Genomic DNA, 15,877 nt, shown 5'->3' with positions numbered 1-15,877 from the left:
GCGCAGCTAGCGCCATTCGACAGCCAACACCGCGGTTCCTGGTGTGTCCGATGTGCCGTGCGTGTGATCATTGCTTGTACAGCCCTCTCGCAGTGTCCGGAGCAAGTATGGTGGGTCTGACACACCGGTGTCAATGTGTTCTTTTTTCCATTTCCAGGAGTGTATTATACATGTGGCACTCTCTCCCCTATTTTGCAACAGTACAAAACGTGCTGCCCTTCTTTGAATTGATTTCGATGTCTCCCTCAATCCTATGTGATGCAGATCCTGTGCCACACAGCAGTACACCATACACATGTACTGTGGGCAGTCTTTTCAACAGATCTCTTGCATTTTCTTAGTGTTCTGCCAATGAATCATAGTCTTTGGTTTGCTCTACCCACAGAACTAGCTATGTGATCGTTCCAACTTAAGTTAGACAACATTTTAGAGAGATAAAGGTTTTAATTACATCACCATTATTTATATACATATACATACATACATACACACACAAACACAGACACAGACACACACACACACACACACACACACACACACACACACACACACACACACACACACACACACACACACACATATATATATATATATATATATATATATATATATATATACCAACCTTATTGGACATATACCATTACAGTTCAAAAGCTATAATTATGTTCATAAATCTTCATCTGGCTATATGTACAATAAATCTGTAAAACCATTATGTTGATGTACTTTTCACTGAATGTACTAATCCCCAAAATTATTAGAGTAGTTTTTACAGGGTTGTTGCAAGTAACTTGAACATAGTTAGGGGCATTCTAGACTGTAATTAATCAAAATTGGACCAGGAAAGAAAAAGACATTGTAATATAAAGTTTCACTAATACTTCCTTGTCTGTCTATCTTAACATGATAATCTCAAAAATTACTAGACGGATTTTTGTGGCGTTTTCACTTGTTATGTCAGTGTAGTTAGTGACATATAGGCTACATTTCATCAAGATCAGATCATGAAAAAAAGATATTCAGAGATATTACATAAATGTATATATGTATTTACCCTCATGCTCATAAATTGAGGATAATGCTGATACATGGTGGAACAACACTCTGGTGGGTGATTTGCGGGTTTAAATCACCTCGGGGTATAACAATGCGGTGCATTTGACCTGCGGTCGTCGCGCAGTGGCGCTGGCAGCAGCCCACATACGCAGAGGTGTGTTGGTGCATGTCAGAGTACAGTGCAACGAGTAAGTGTTCAGACACTGCTAGACATGCTAATGGTGACTGTGCATTGAAAATGGTTCAAAGAATACGTATTGATGATGTTATGAGGGGTAGAATACTAGGGCGACTGGAGGCTGGACAAACGCAGCAGGTCATAACAGGGGCCCTCTGTGTGCACAAAGTGTGATTTCAAGATCATGGCATCAATTCCAGCAGACAGGAAACGTGTCCAGGCGCTAAAATACGGGACGTCCACAGTGTACAACACCACAAGAAGACTGATATCTCACCATCAGTGCCCGCAGCCACTGGAACATTTGTCACCAGACACACAGCCTACAGACGACTGAACAGACGTGGTATATGCGCCTGGAGGCCTGCAAGGTGCATTCCACTGACCCCTGGTCACAGGAGAGCCCATAAAGCCTGATGTCAAGAACACAGTACGTGGTCATTGGAACAGTGGTCCCAGGTTATGTTCACGAACGAGTCCAGGTATAGCCTGAACAGTGATTCTCGTCGGATTTTCATATGGCGTGAACCAAGAACCAGATACCAACCCCTTAATGTCCTTGAAAAGGACCTGTGTGCAGGTTGTGATTTGCTGATGTGGAATGGGATTATGATTGGTGCACGTACCCCTGCATGTCTTCGACAGAGGAACTGTAACAGATCAGGTGTATCGGGACATCATTTTGCATCAGTATGTCCATCTTTTCAAGGCTGCAGTGGGTCCCACCTTCCTCCTGATGGATGATAACGCATGGCCCCACCGAGCTGCCATCGTGAAGGAGTACCTTAAATCAGAAGATATCAGGTGAACGAAGTGGCCTGCCTGTCCTCCAGACCTAAACACCATCGATCACGTCTGGGATGCTCTTGGTCGACGTATCACTGCACGTCTTCAAACCCCTAGGACACTTCAGAAGCTGGTGCAAGAATGGGAGACTATACCCTAGCAGCTGCTCGACCACCTGTTCCAGACTTTGCCAACCCGTTGTGCGGCTTGTGTATGTGTGCATGGTGATCATATCCCATATTGATGTCGAGATACATGCGCAGGAAACAATGGCGTTTTGTAGCACATGTGTTTCGGGACAATTTTCTCAACTTATCACCAATACCGTTGACTTACAGATCTGTATTGCGTGTGTTCCCTATGTGCCTATGCTATTAACGCCAGTTTTGTGTAGTGCCACGTTGTGTGGCACCATATTCTGCAATTATCCTTAATTTATGAGCATGAGTGTAGTTATGTTAAACATCTCCTCTGAAACCACTGGGCTGATTTGATGGAAACTTAACACATATCTCTTACTGTCTGGAAAGAATGGGAATGGTGGTAACAACCACCTGCCTATCAAAGGAGTAATGGTGGGGCTGAAAAAAAATGTAGGGAATGATGTGCGAATATCCAGATTTGAATCCAGAACAAATGCATTTAATGACTTGTAAGAACTTCACAATTAATTTCAAACGTGGATGAATTTTTTTCTCACTGGCAACCCCCTCAGTATATGCAAGGAGAAAACTTTATCACTTACTGCATTTTTGCTTTCAGTGCAATAAATCATGCATAACATAATGATGCTAGAAATTCTTACTTCTTTATTACTAATTCTATTTGCAAGTCATTTAACAGACAGTTACCACATATGTAGCTGAATGTACCTACAAAATCAAATCATTGTATGGCACTTAGGTCACGAGTTGTGAGGGAAGGAGCAGATGGGTAGAGAGAGAGGTAGAAGGAAGTGAGCAAAGAGAGAGAGTGGTGGGACGAGATGGACAGAGAGTGGGAGGGATGGAGGGGGCAGATAGAGGAAAATGGAGAGAAGGGGGTGGACAGAGAGGGTGCGGAGAAGTTGGACAGAGAGAGGGGAAACGAAGAGATGGACTAATAAAATTGAAATAAATACATACCAGGGGAACATCAGGTATTACGTAAGTCGAAAAAAGGACAACCATTGCTGTGCTTCAATTTTTCTTTGGTCTAAGAGCGATAATTACCATGTATAACTGTTTCTCCAGCTTCCCAATTTTGAGAAGTACTTGGTAGAAATTATTTTATTATTACTTTCCAGAGAAAATTTTGCTTCTCCCAACTGCTTCTGTTATTGACTGATTTCAACTTGGTAACTTGTAGCACTTATATAACTAAGGAATATACGTACCCAATATAAAAACGAATTATCCCATTACCATAATAGCATGATCATCGACTTGACGATAATGTCTCACATAAATGAGTTAGGTACTTCAGTAGATAGTTACATTATTTTTCCCATGTGGACAACAGGAGAAGAAAAACTGCGTGGACGAATATGTATAATGTTAAAACTAAATTGTTGGACCTGGTTACCGAAAGCAGACTATAGACAACCTATTGTTCGCAAAAGAAACCCAGGAACAGTATAACAGCATATGCTGTTGCTTAAAGAACTGCTGAGATTACTCTTACAGTGTAAAATTTTTCACACTATAATTTTTATTTACTTAATCACTGTGGAATATCTAGGCTTTTCTACAATTTGCTATTTATGATTGATACAATATAGAAAATAATCTTTTTTAATGCATTTTAACGGTACTTGCAAAGTATAGACTGGATTTGCTGTAATTAGGACCTTCTTGTGTGACGCTTAATTGTGGTTTCTGCGCTATCGTAACGATGTGCGAGAGCTGAATGTTTAAGCATAATAAATTCGGCTCATTCCTTACATCTGGATATTCGATATAACGTACTGTGAGCCACAGAATGTGATTTTCCGTTATCATTGAACCACGGTCGCCTGTAATAGAGGTGGCCATGATTGAACGCAGAGACCCAGAGAGATAGTTGATGTAAAGTCTCTGACAAGTCCGTGTTTTCACCGGTTTGTTGTAACCCGCATACCTTATATCTTTGAGCGTAAGTGGAGGGTGGGACATGCATTGAATAAAATGAGAGGAGTTGTGTTGATGTAATTTTTTTTTTTTAGTTCTGCAGGCTGCTTTCTGCCAATCACAAGTAATGAATTAAGCTCACATTATTAATCGATATCAACAATCTATATTTGATGTCACTATTATATAAAGACAATGGTTACAGTGACAACAGTAGGACTCAGACAACGAATGTAGGCGTTCCACAGCATGTTATTAGTACCAATAGGCCAACCAGCCGTAGGAGGCGACGGTACTATTCCGACAAATCGTTTGCCTTACAATAATAGACAAAGGAAGCCCAGTTCTGACAGTGACAGTACGTCGACAGCTGACAATTCTGACGGACCAGGAGCAGACGAATATAAGTTCGTGGAAACCTCTCATTCTCAAGAGGTATAACCATTTGATTATACTTATTTATTGAAAGCATGCAGCGATTTTGTTTCTATGGTGGAGTGACGTTTGTAATTGTGTCTAGGTACTTCTTGGTTTAAATGACTTAAGGAATGAGGGATATTTCTGCGACGTTAGCCTTTCAGTTGATGGTGTAAAGTTCCCAGCGCACAGAAATGTTTTGGCGTCGTTCAGTCCATATTTTAAGGTAAGCCGGCGTAACTTGTAGTTTGTATAAATAAGATTAGAAAATTTTATAAAAATAACCTACAGTAGTGTCTGTACACGTTGTTTGTTACTAGTTTGCAGTCGTATTGCGAACTTCTTGTTCGTGAGATAACATTTTCCTTTTTTTTTCTCCCTTTATAACTTGCGTAGTTGTTTATTGGGCAGAATTGGCAGCCACTGATAACTATTATCAATGGATTCGATGTGGAGAAAGTAAAAATCGTTTTCCATAGATTAGATTAATTTTAATGGTGAAGGTAATCACGTAGTACGCAAATGGTACATTGTGATACAGGGTAAGTAAGTGTGTAATAAAATTTAACGTTGCGCTAAGTAGTTGTACATAGAGTATACATTGCACATCAGGAAAGAGAATATATTGCGAAAGCAGAAAGAGCATAAAGGTATCTGTACAAGTGGATTGATATTTATATTACAGTAACATTTACGTGGTAAATCATTTAAGCACCTAAGAGCCAGTAATGTTTATATAGTATATCGCCAAGGCACAGATACAAGTATTTAGTGTACTTCCTGAAGGAACTTATGCATGCTATAAAAGAAGTGGAAAGTCAAATATCCCTCAGAAGATGGCTTGAGGCTTGGCAGGTCATTTATTGATTTAATTTCTAGGAGAGCTTAATATAAATAATGTTCTCGTAATCTAGGTCCCATTTAAAAAAAAAAAATTAGTTTAAGCGTTCAGTGCCTATGTATGAAAATATTATTTTTGCTTGTTGTTGTTGTGTGTGTGTGTGTGTGTGTGTGTGTGTGTGTGTGTGTGTGTGTGAGGGGGGGGGCTGAATATTTTCATTTTATTGGATTAGATTTTTCCACTCCATATTTTTTCACAAAAAGTTATCATACAGTGCAAATATATACATGGAAGTGAGAGGATATCCACATTTTTAAAGAGTGGTCTATAAGCTGTGTGTGAGTAAATATAGGCAAGTACCATCAAATATTTGATACTTTGTTTCAGTAATCTGATTGATGTGTTCTTGTTTCATGTTAGTAGTTTACACAGAAGGGTATGTCTCAACCCAGACTTCAAAAGCTTTCTTTCTCTCTCTGCAGTTGGGTGTCCAGGATTGTTGGGAGGATGTAGAAGATTGGTGTGCAGAGTGTCATAGGGGTGAGGAGGAAGCAGATTCAGGGGGGTGTTATGGGAAGGGCCTAAGGCTTTCAGCTGGGATTGGAGGCTATGTTGGACATCTGGGATGGGATCACTCTGGCAAAGTTTGTAGGCGGAGTCAAACAATTGGCAGAGGCCTTTCTCCAGGTAGTCACTGAGATTCAGCACAACATTTGGGGAACCTTTGTCTGCAGGTTCGATCATTAGGTCACGATCTGTTTTGAGGCTGTGTGTGGCTGTCCTTTCTTCTGGTGAAAGGTTGGTGTTCTTAGGAAGGGATCTGAGGAAAGATGGTGAGACCAGTTTGGAATTGCTGGAAGGTGACCAGTGTTTGGTTAAGTGGACCCCCCCCACACACACACACACACACACACAATGTGCTAGAAAATATTACGTGTCTTGTTGCTAATATATTGGAGTTTGACTAAATTAGAAACTTCATTGAGCAACTCTTACTCCATTAAGAGTATCTTCACAAAAACTCTTGAAATTGTTTAGGATTATTTTACAATTAATATTAGTATTGTGACATAATAATATTTCATAATTTTAAGCCAATTCGTTGTATTGTGCTTAAATGATCCTAAGTTTTCTTTCCACATCCCGGAAACTACTCGCTGCAGGACCCATGGAACATGATTCATGTAGTGTAATGCAAAGGTAGACCCAGTGCAAGAGATGGTATTGATTCCATTTTAATAAGTGGAAGATGAATTAGTTTGGTGAACAAATTAAGTTTTGCATTTGGTCCACATGAAATGTGTGGAGTAGATTTTTCCTTCTTGTATTGTTGATGTACTATTGAGAGATTTATTTATGCAGGCTATGTTTACCACAACACTGGCAGAGTCAAAGCAGTCTGTTGTGGTGGTGAATGGTGTGGAGCCATCCACAATGGCACTACTGCTGGACTACGCATACACTAGCTCTGTCACAGTCACACGCAACAACGTCCAGTCTCTGCTCGCTGCTGCCAACTTGCTCCAGGTCCTCCCAGTCCGTGACGCTGCATGTCAGTATCTTGAAAGCCACATGGACACAACGAACTGTGTAGGAATACACTGCTTTGCAGAAACTCATGCATGCACAGAGCTGCAGGAAAAAGCTTACAACTATACGCTCAAGTAAGTGCTGTGGATTCCCTCAAAGCCAGTTTAGTGTTTCAGTGGGAAACGTGAAAGTTAAATTGCATGTCAGAGATATTAAATTATATGCTGCCATTTGTTCTTCTGCTCTCTTCCACGAATTGCTGTGAAGTGTGCAGTGGATTTTTTTTATTGTATCGTGTATTAAATTGTTTTTCTCATTTTGTTCATGGATGGAGTTGGGGGCAGACTGACTGCTTTTGTGATTTTACAAACTGGATTAAGTCCAGTCCAGATGGCATATAGCATCCCCTTTCGATGCAGTCCCAAAATGATTTCCATGGCAGTTGATGGCAAATCGACTGTTTACCTATTACCTTTATTAATATCTACATTATGTGCTAGCAAAGCATAGATTCAGTAAGAGAACTTTTCGATAGTGTTTATTGTAATGAAATTGCATATTATTAATTCGTATACTATTTTGCTGGTGTTAATAAATTCTCTCTCTCTCTCTCTCTCTCTCTCTCTCTCTCTCTCTCTGCTCCTCCCCTCCTTCCCCTCCCTCCATCCCTTTTCTTTCTATTTATTTTAATTTTTAGTAAGTTCCCAGACAAAACAGTACATAAAATAAGGGAAAGGCAACAACTCACCTACAGCAGATCAATGCATGTTGCAAGTTAACATGTAACAAAAAACAGCATTCACACTAGCTCTTTTTCCATCAATAGTGCGCGCGCGCGCGCACACACACACACACACACACACACACACACACACACACACACAATGGCCTTGCTGTGTTTGCTGTTACATGTTACCATGCAGCACGTGTTGATATGCTTTAGGTACGTGTTTGCCTTTCCCTTATTTTTCATTTTAATTGCGATACAGCTATGTTCACTGTGCTTATTTGTCACTATTTTGTATTCATTGTTCACTATTGATTTAGGATTTCAGGGGAATGACAGCTCATCCTTCTTACTGGACTTCATTACCTTCATTAATATTTCATAGTTTCTAACGAATACCTTTCTATTCTTTCATGTATGAGCCTCTTCACAAAACTACTCCCATTGTTCATGCTTATGACTCATTATTTTTCAGCTATTTTGAGAGGAATAGTTGTGATGTAGTATTCATTGTAATTTTGTGTATGCCAATATACTTATCCTGTAATGTTATTTGTGAGAAATCAGTTGGTTACAAATTAACTGTTGTACACAAGCCAACAATAAAAGATATAAAAATAAATTTCTTTGTTAATGGTGAAAAGTTCATAGACAGGGATTGTTTTTGTAGTACTTGTTTAGTTATAAACTGATTTTACTTATAAGAAATAACTGTCAGGCACGTCTAATATACTTTCGCAAATATCTTAGTATGTAAGCATTGTTGTTTTCATTTCTCTTTATCCAGCTTTTCAATAAAGAGGGAGGAGGTTGTGGGATAATATGTGGACACTGTAATTCTTACCTCCTCCACTCTTTGATTTGGTATTTTTGTGTATTTACACCATTCCACTATAATTCAAGAATGAGCTGCTAATAAGTAAGTAAAAATTTAGTTGCAACGCACTTTGAAACATAATGCTAATTGATACACTGAAGAGCTGTCGGTGTGATACTGCTTGACAACTGTTAGACTCTGTGCAGTTTATGTTTTGGGTTTTTGAGGTTTGATGATTTCATAAGCTAAAAACTGACTTCCAACAAAATATGGATTGGTGGAATAATGAAAGTCTATTTTCCACCTTAACTCTTTTGCTGTTATGTGTATTGCATGCCAGTTATTACCAGATTCTTTTTCTTTTATCGCTGTCATTTGCCAGCATGAGATGCATGGCAGCATTCCCACAGGCTTTATTGTTTAAAGGGATGATTATTTTTCATAAAGAGACTACTTGGCAAAAAGTTTGCCCTTGTTATTGATTTTGTGTGAAATATTTGAAATCGAGAAGAAACTTGAATAGTAATACCATAGTCTTTTATATTCTCATAGAGAATTTTGTTATCGAAGTTTATGGAATGGCGTTGGAGGTTTCCGCAATCTTTAGAGAGATCATCTTGTTTGCTTGTGTGGTCACCACCACTCTAGATTAACTTGAACTTACTTCAGTTTCAGTTGGAAATTGGTTCTGGGAATTTTGTTGCCAACAGTTAATTTATAAAATAATTCTTTCTTCAGGGGCAGATAGATCCACCTCTTCTTGTTCTTCTTCCATGAAGTCCTATATAGTGCCGTGGATTGCATTTTCTTCTCCTACCAAAACCTTCTACATCTACATCTACATTGATACTCCGCAAGCCACCCAACGGTGTGTGGCGGAGGGCACTTTACGTGCCACTGTCATTACCTCCCTTTCCTGTTCCAGTCGCGTATGGTTCGCGGGAAGAACGACTGTCTGAAAGCCTCCGTGCGCGCTCTAATCTCTCTAATTTTACATTCGTGATCTCCTCGGGAAGTATAAGTAGGGGGAAGCAATACATTCGATACCTCATCCAGAAACGCACCCTCTCGAAACCTGGCGAGCAAGCTACACCGCGATGCAGAGCGCCTCTCTTGCAGAGTCTGCCACTTGAGTTTATTAAACATCTCCGTAACGCTATCACTGTTACCAAATAACCCAGTGACGAAACGCGCCGCTCTTCTTTGGATCTTCTCTATCTCCTCCGTCAACCCGACCTGGTACGGATCCCACACTGATGAGCAATACTCAAGTATAGGTCGAACGAGTGTTTTGTAAGCCACCTCCTTTGTTGATGGACTACATTTTCTAAGCACTCTCCCAATGAATCTCAACCTGGTACCCGCCTTACCAACAATTAGTTTTATATGATCATTCCACTTCAAATCGTTCCGTACGCATACTCCCAGATATTTTACAGAAGTAACTGCTACCAGTGTTTGTTCCGCTATCATATAATCATACAATAAAGGATCCTTCTTTCTATGTATTCGCAATACATTACATTTGTCTATGTTAAGGGTCAGTTGCCACTCCCTGCACCAAGTGCCTATCCGCTGCAGATCTTCCTGTATTTCGCTACAATTTTCTAATGCAGCAACTTCTCTGTATACTACAGCATCATCCGCGAAAAGCCGCATGGAACTTCCGACACTATCTACTAAGTCATTTATATATATTGTGAAAAGCAATGGTCCCATAACACTCCCCTGTGGCACGCCAGAGGTTACTTTAACGTCTGTAGACGTCTCTCCATTGATAACAACATGCTGTGTTCTGTTTGCCAAAAACTCCTCAATCCAGCCACACAGCTGGTCTGATATTCCATAGGCTCTTACTTTGCTTATCAGGCGACAGTGCGGAACTGTATCGAACGCCTTCCGGAAGTCAAGAAAAATAGCATCTACCTGGGAGCCTGTATCTAATATTTTCTGGGTCTCATGAACAAATAAGGCGAGTTGGGTCTCACACGATCGCTGTTTCCGGAATCCATGTTGATTCCTACATAGTAGATTCTGGGTTTCCAGAAATGACATGATACGCGAGCAAAAAACATGTTCTAAAATTCTACAAGAGATCGACGTAAGAGATATAGGTCTATAGTTTTGCGCATCTGCTCGACGACCCTTCTTGAAGACTGGGACTATCTGTGCTCTTTTCCAATCATTTGGAACCCTCCGTTCCTCTAGAGACTTGCGGTACACGGCTGTTAGAAGGGGGGCAAGTTCTTTCGCGTACTCTGTGTAGAATCGAATTGGTATCCCGTCAGGTCCAGTGGACTTTCCTCTATTGAGTGATTCCAGTTGCTTTTCTATTCCTTGGACACTTATTTCGATGTCAGCCATTTTTTCGTTTGTGCGAGGATTTAGAGAAGGAACTGCAGTGCGGTCTTCCTCTGTGAAACATCTTTGGAGAAAGGTGTTATTTCAGGTATACGCGTGTCATCCTCTGTTTCAATGCCATCATCATCCCAGAGTGTCTGGATATGCTGTTTCGAGCCACTTACTGATTTAACGTAAGACCAGAACTTCCTAGGATTTTCTGTCAAGTCGGTACATAGAATTTTACTTTCGAATTCAATGAACGCTTCACGCATAGCCCTCCTTACGCTAACTTTGACATCGTTTAGCTTCTGTTTGTCTGAGAGGTTTTGGCTGCGTTTAAACTTGGAGTGGAGCTCTCTTTGCTTTTGCAGTAGTTTCCTAACTTTGTTGTTGTACCACGGTGGGTTTTTCCCGTCCCTCACCGTTTTACTCGGCACGTACCTGTCTAAAACGCATTTTACGATTGCCTTGAACTTTTTCCATAAACACTCAACATTGTCAGTGTCGGAACAGGAATTTTCGTTTTGATCTGTTAGGTAGCCTGAAATCTGCCTTCTATTACTCTTGCTAAACAGATAAACCTTCCTCCCTTTTTTTATATTCCTGTTAACTTCCATATTCAGGGATGCTGCAACGGCCTTATGATCACTGATTCCCTGTTCTGTACATACAGATTCGAAAAGTTCGGGTCTGTTTGTTATCAGTAGGTCCAATATGTTATCTCCACGAGTCGGTTCTCTGTTTAATTGCTCGAGGTAATTTTCGGATAGTGCACTCAGTATAATGTCACTCGATGCTCTGTCCCTACCACCCGTCCTAAACATCTGAGTGTCCCAGTCTATATCTGATAAATTGAAATCTCCACCTAAGACTATAACATGCTGAGAAAATTTATGTGAAATGTATTCCAAATTTTCTCTCAGTTGTTCTGCCACTAATGCTGCTGAGTCGGGAGGTCGGTAAAAGGAGCCAATTATTAGCCTAGCTCGGTTGTTGAGTGTAACCTCCACCCATAATAATTCACAGGAACTATCCACTTCTACTTCACTACAGGATAAACTACTACTAACAGCGACGAACACTCCACCACCGGTTGCATGCAATCTACCCTTTCTAAACACCGTCTGTACCTTTGTAAAAATTTCGGCAGAATTTATCTCTACTCCCCCACCTCTCCCTCTTTACCTATATCTTTTCTGTTGTTAAGTAACATATTTCTTGGTGTCTACTTGCTTCTCGTTTTACATCCCTTGCACGCTGATAGCTAATTCTGTTGAATCCTTCTTGAGTTCAACGTTCTTAGTTCGTATGTTTCCTCTTGATCTACCCATTGTTTACCACACACTTTCAGTTACTCCATCCATATTCAGCCCCATAACAAGCCCCAACATATCTTTCCCTTTTCAGTCTGATTTCTCCTAGTGTTGTCCTCGTGCTCCTGTACAGTTCTTCCCTAGGTCTTCGCATCCATCCGTCACCTCCTGTTTCAGGGCACAGTATTTTCCTCAGAATTTTCGTAGGTGTTCTGCACCATGTCATCCTATTGTTGTAGGCCCAGTCACACACAACACTGTATTCCTCACCATTGACTTGCAATATTGAATATTTGTGTGAGTAGATACTTGTATGTTCATTTTACTCTATAAATCACTGTTGACTTCATTTTGGTCCTTTGTATTAATGACTAATTGTCTTTCTACCTGTTATATATTCTCACAGGCATTCAAATTTATCTACTTTTGCAGTGTGCCTTGTGGTGTTTATCAATCCACAGTAGTATTCTGTCTTTGCCTTCTGTAGGCAATCCTCGGTCTCACCATTTCGGAAATCTTTCTTAGGTTGTAGAGTTGTTTGTTTGTGTCTTATGCTGTTTCACTGTTATTTTGTCCACTAGGGTTAGGCAGCCCACTTTGGAGCCCTGTTGTCCATATTTTTTCCCCACATCTCTCTTTTTGGTATTCTCATTTCCTTGTATGTTGCTCTCCACTCTCAGGCAGTTTTTATGAATTACCCTTGTTTTTATATCTGTCAAGATTTTTGTTATTAGTTTTCATGTGTAGCCCTATGTTCTTCAGGGTCATCCCAAGTGTGTCTTGACAGTGATGTATGCCTTCATGTAGTGCGTGACGCTTACTATTTGTTGTCTTTCTTGTCTTTAAGGCCTGTGTGTTTTGAGTTGTTTTGGGGTAAAGATCCATTCTATGCATCTTCTGCTAATCGTAAAGTTGGCTTGATAGTCTCTAGCTGTACTTTGTTTGTTCTTCTTCTCTTTCTCAGGAGGAGATGTAACAGCACCTTATAGCTGGTCTCTAGTAGCGATATTCTTCTGTAGTTGTTTGCGTCCCTCTTGTCCACCTTGAATGCACTTGCACTGTCGTTGCTTCTTTGGATCATGCTACTAACTTCTTTGTCCCCCCAAATTGGGCAGATAACCTCATCTCAGATGTCATTCCATCTTATTCTGTGGCCTCTCTTTAGGTCTATTATGGCCTATACGACTTCATCCCAGATTAGATGATGTGCCCCCCCCCCCCCCCCCCCCTCTCTCTCTCTCTCTCTCTCTCTCTCTCTCTCTCTCTCTCTCTGCTGTATCCAGCTACAGTTCCAGTAGTCTCTAGGTGGTTCACAGTTAAACAGTATGTGAAAGTGTTCTGAAAGTCTACAGTTCTCCTATTCACGTTTCTTGCATACAGTTAGTTCTCTGTCCTGTATCCTGTCAGTTTTATAAGATTCCTCCCAAAAATCCTGTTACTTTTTAAAAGTTTCCTTCAATCTTGTCCATTTCCTGCTTCACCCACTTCATTCTGGTCCATCTTACTGTTGTCACTACATCCTTCCTCACTCCTACGAAAATGCCTATTTTTTCCAGACTTGCCTGTGATTTGCACCTGTTTCCTTGCAATCCTTGTTAAGTTTTTCTTCGGCTATTGAACTTGAAATTTTAAGAGTTTTGTCACGTAATTCCAAGAATTTGTTGTCTTTGGTGCTGCACTTCGGTTTCTTATATAACTTTACATCTAAATTTATGTATACACTCTGTAAATCACTGTGAAGTGTATGTCTGAGGGTATGTTCCATTGTCCCAATTATTAGGATTTTCTCTCTTTCTATTCACACACGGATTGCGGAAAGAATGATTGCTTAAATGCTTCTGTGTGTGCTGTAATTAATAATGTTTCTGTGATCCCTAAGGGAGCAATATGTAGGAGCTTGCACGGAGGTGACAAGTCATGGGACACCTCTTTTTGCGTGGCATAATGCAGCAGCAGTTCGACATGGTGTCGACTCAGAAAGTCGTTGGAAGTCCCATTCAGAAATATTGAGCCATGCTACCTCTATTGCCATCTGTAATTGCAAATACGTTTCCGGTGCAGAATGTTGTGCATGAACTGACCTCAGTGATGCTCCATAAATAGTTGATAGGATTCTTGTTGGGCGATCTGGGTGGCCAGATCATTTGCTCAAATTTTCAAGAATGTTCTTCTAACCAATCACAAACAATTGTGGTCTCATAAAAATTCTATGATTGTGCGAAACATGAAGTCCGTGAATGGCTGCAAATGGTCTCCATGTAGCCAAACATAATGATTTCCAGTCAGTTGGATCAGGAGACCCAGTCCATCCCATATAAACATTGCCCCCATCATTATGGAGCCACCACCAGCATGCACAGTGCCTTGTTGACAACTTGGTAGGGTTCAAATGTGGCAGAGGACCCATCAGCTGTTGCCAGCTGAAAACTGGACTCATCTGACCAGGCCGGAGTTTTCGAATCATCTAATGTCAAACTGACACGGTCACAAACTCAGGAGAGGCACTGCAGGCAATCTCGTGCTGTTAGCAAAGGCAGTCGTGACGGCTGTCTTGTTACCCCAGCCGAGTGATGCCAAATTTCACAGCACTGTCCTAACAGATATGTTCATATGTCCCACATTGATTTCTGTGGTTGGTTCACACAGTGTTGGTTGTCTGTTAGCATTGAGAGCTCTATGCAAATGCTGCTGCTTTGGTCTTTAAGTCGGCCACTGCGTTGTCCATAATGAGTGGTAATGCCTGAAATTTGTTGTTCTCAGCACACTCTTAACTATGTGAATCATGAAATATGCCTAATGATTTTTGAAACAGAATGTCCCAAGTTTACTAGCCTCAACTACCATTCTATGTTCAAAATCTGTTAATTCGCACCATGTGTCCATGATCATGTTTAACACCTTTCACATGAATCTCCTGAGTACAAACGACAGCTTTGCCAATGCACTGCCATTTTATACCTTGTGTACATGTACTACCACAGTTTGCATATGTGCATATCACTATCCCATGGTTTTTGTCATGTCCGTGCTGCTTCGTAGATTAACCACTTAAATATGTATGTAGTTCCAACATTTTGATGGGAAAGCACCGTCAACTTAGATTTCATAATATCTTATTTAAAATTTTTGTCAAAGTTACATGTGATTTATACTGGTGACTAGTTTCTAATGTAGCTGTTCATTTTCAACCCAGATCTGCACTGAAGTGCTTGTCAAAGTAAAACCTTGCTAACATACTTGGGTAACATAACACAATCTTATGACAGATAGTGTGGTAATCACACTGCAGCTTGATACTTTGTGCACTGTTTCATCTGTTGAAAGTATCATGGTGTAATATGTTTATCACAATATCTGTTGTAAGACTGTGTTGTTACCAAAGTATGTCAATGAGGTTTTACTTAGATAAGAATTTCAGTGCAGGTCTGATTTAAAAAGAAATGGCTACATTCAAAACTAATTACCAGCATAAAGTACTACACACAACTGTGACAGAAATTTTAAATAAAGAGTTACCATCACTTAAAGTTGGTTCTAGAAACTTTCTTAGTAGGTTTTAACAGGATAGTTTACATCTATCTTCAAGATTCTGCCAGTTCAGTTCTTTTAGCAGCTTCATGAGACTGTTTCACAAGTCAAACAAACCTATGACCATCTGTGCCACTGCTCTTTGTATATGTTCAATATCCCCCGTTAGTCCTGTTTGGTACAGGTCCCTGGATCTAGGATGGGTCGCGCCAGTGTTTCGTGTGCAGTCTTTGTAGATTCATTGCATTTTCCTA

The 15,877-nt window shown here is 40.3% G+C and overlaps 1 protein-coding gene across 3 annotated transcripts in view; it reads left to right on the top strand.

The window, feature by feature from the left end:
* The first annotated feature begins 4,124 nt into the window (after window positions 1–4,124).
* LOC126473934 (kelch-like protein 12) overlaps window positions 4,125–15,877 on the top strand; it is a 77,278-nt gene continuing 65,525 nt past the window's right edge. Inside the window, exons 1-4 of one of the 3 annotated variants that reach the window (XM_050101294.1) lie at window positions 4,125–4,231; window positions 4,313–4,542; window positions 4,628–4,750; window positions 6,728–7,029. In XM_050101294.1, the coding sequence (XP_049957251.1) occupies window positions 4,357–4,542; window positions 4,628–4,750; window positions 6,728–7,029 (611 nt within the window). In that variant the 5' untranslated portion in view covers window positions 4,125–4,231; window positions 4,313–4,356. Of the gene's footprint in view, window positions 4,543–4,627; window positions 4,751–5,048; window positions 5,067–6,727; window positions 7,030–15,877 lie in introns of those variants that run through there. The other 2 variants (XM_050101293.1, XM_050101295.1) reach the window with 2 other exon arrangements.

This window comes from Schistocerca serialis, chromosome 4, assembly GCF_023864345.2.
Source record: "Schistocerca serialis cubense isolate TAMUIC-IGC-003099 chromosome 4, iqSchSeri2.2, whole genome shotgun sequence".
NCBI lineage: Eukaryota > Metazoa > Arthropoda > Insecta > Orthoptera > Acrididae > Schistocerca > Schistocerca serialis.
This window is presented reverse-complemented; position numbering and strand designations above follow the sequence as displayed.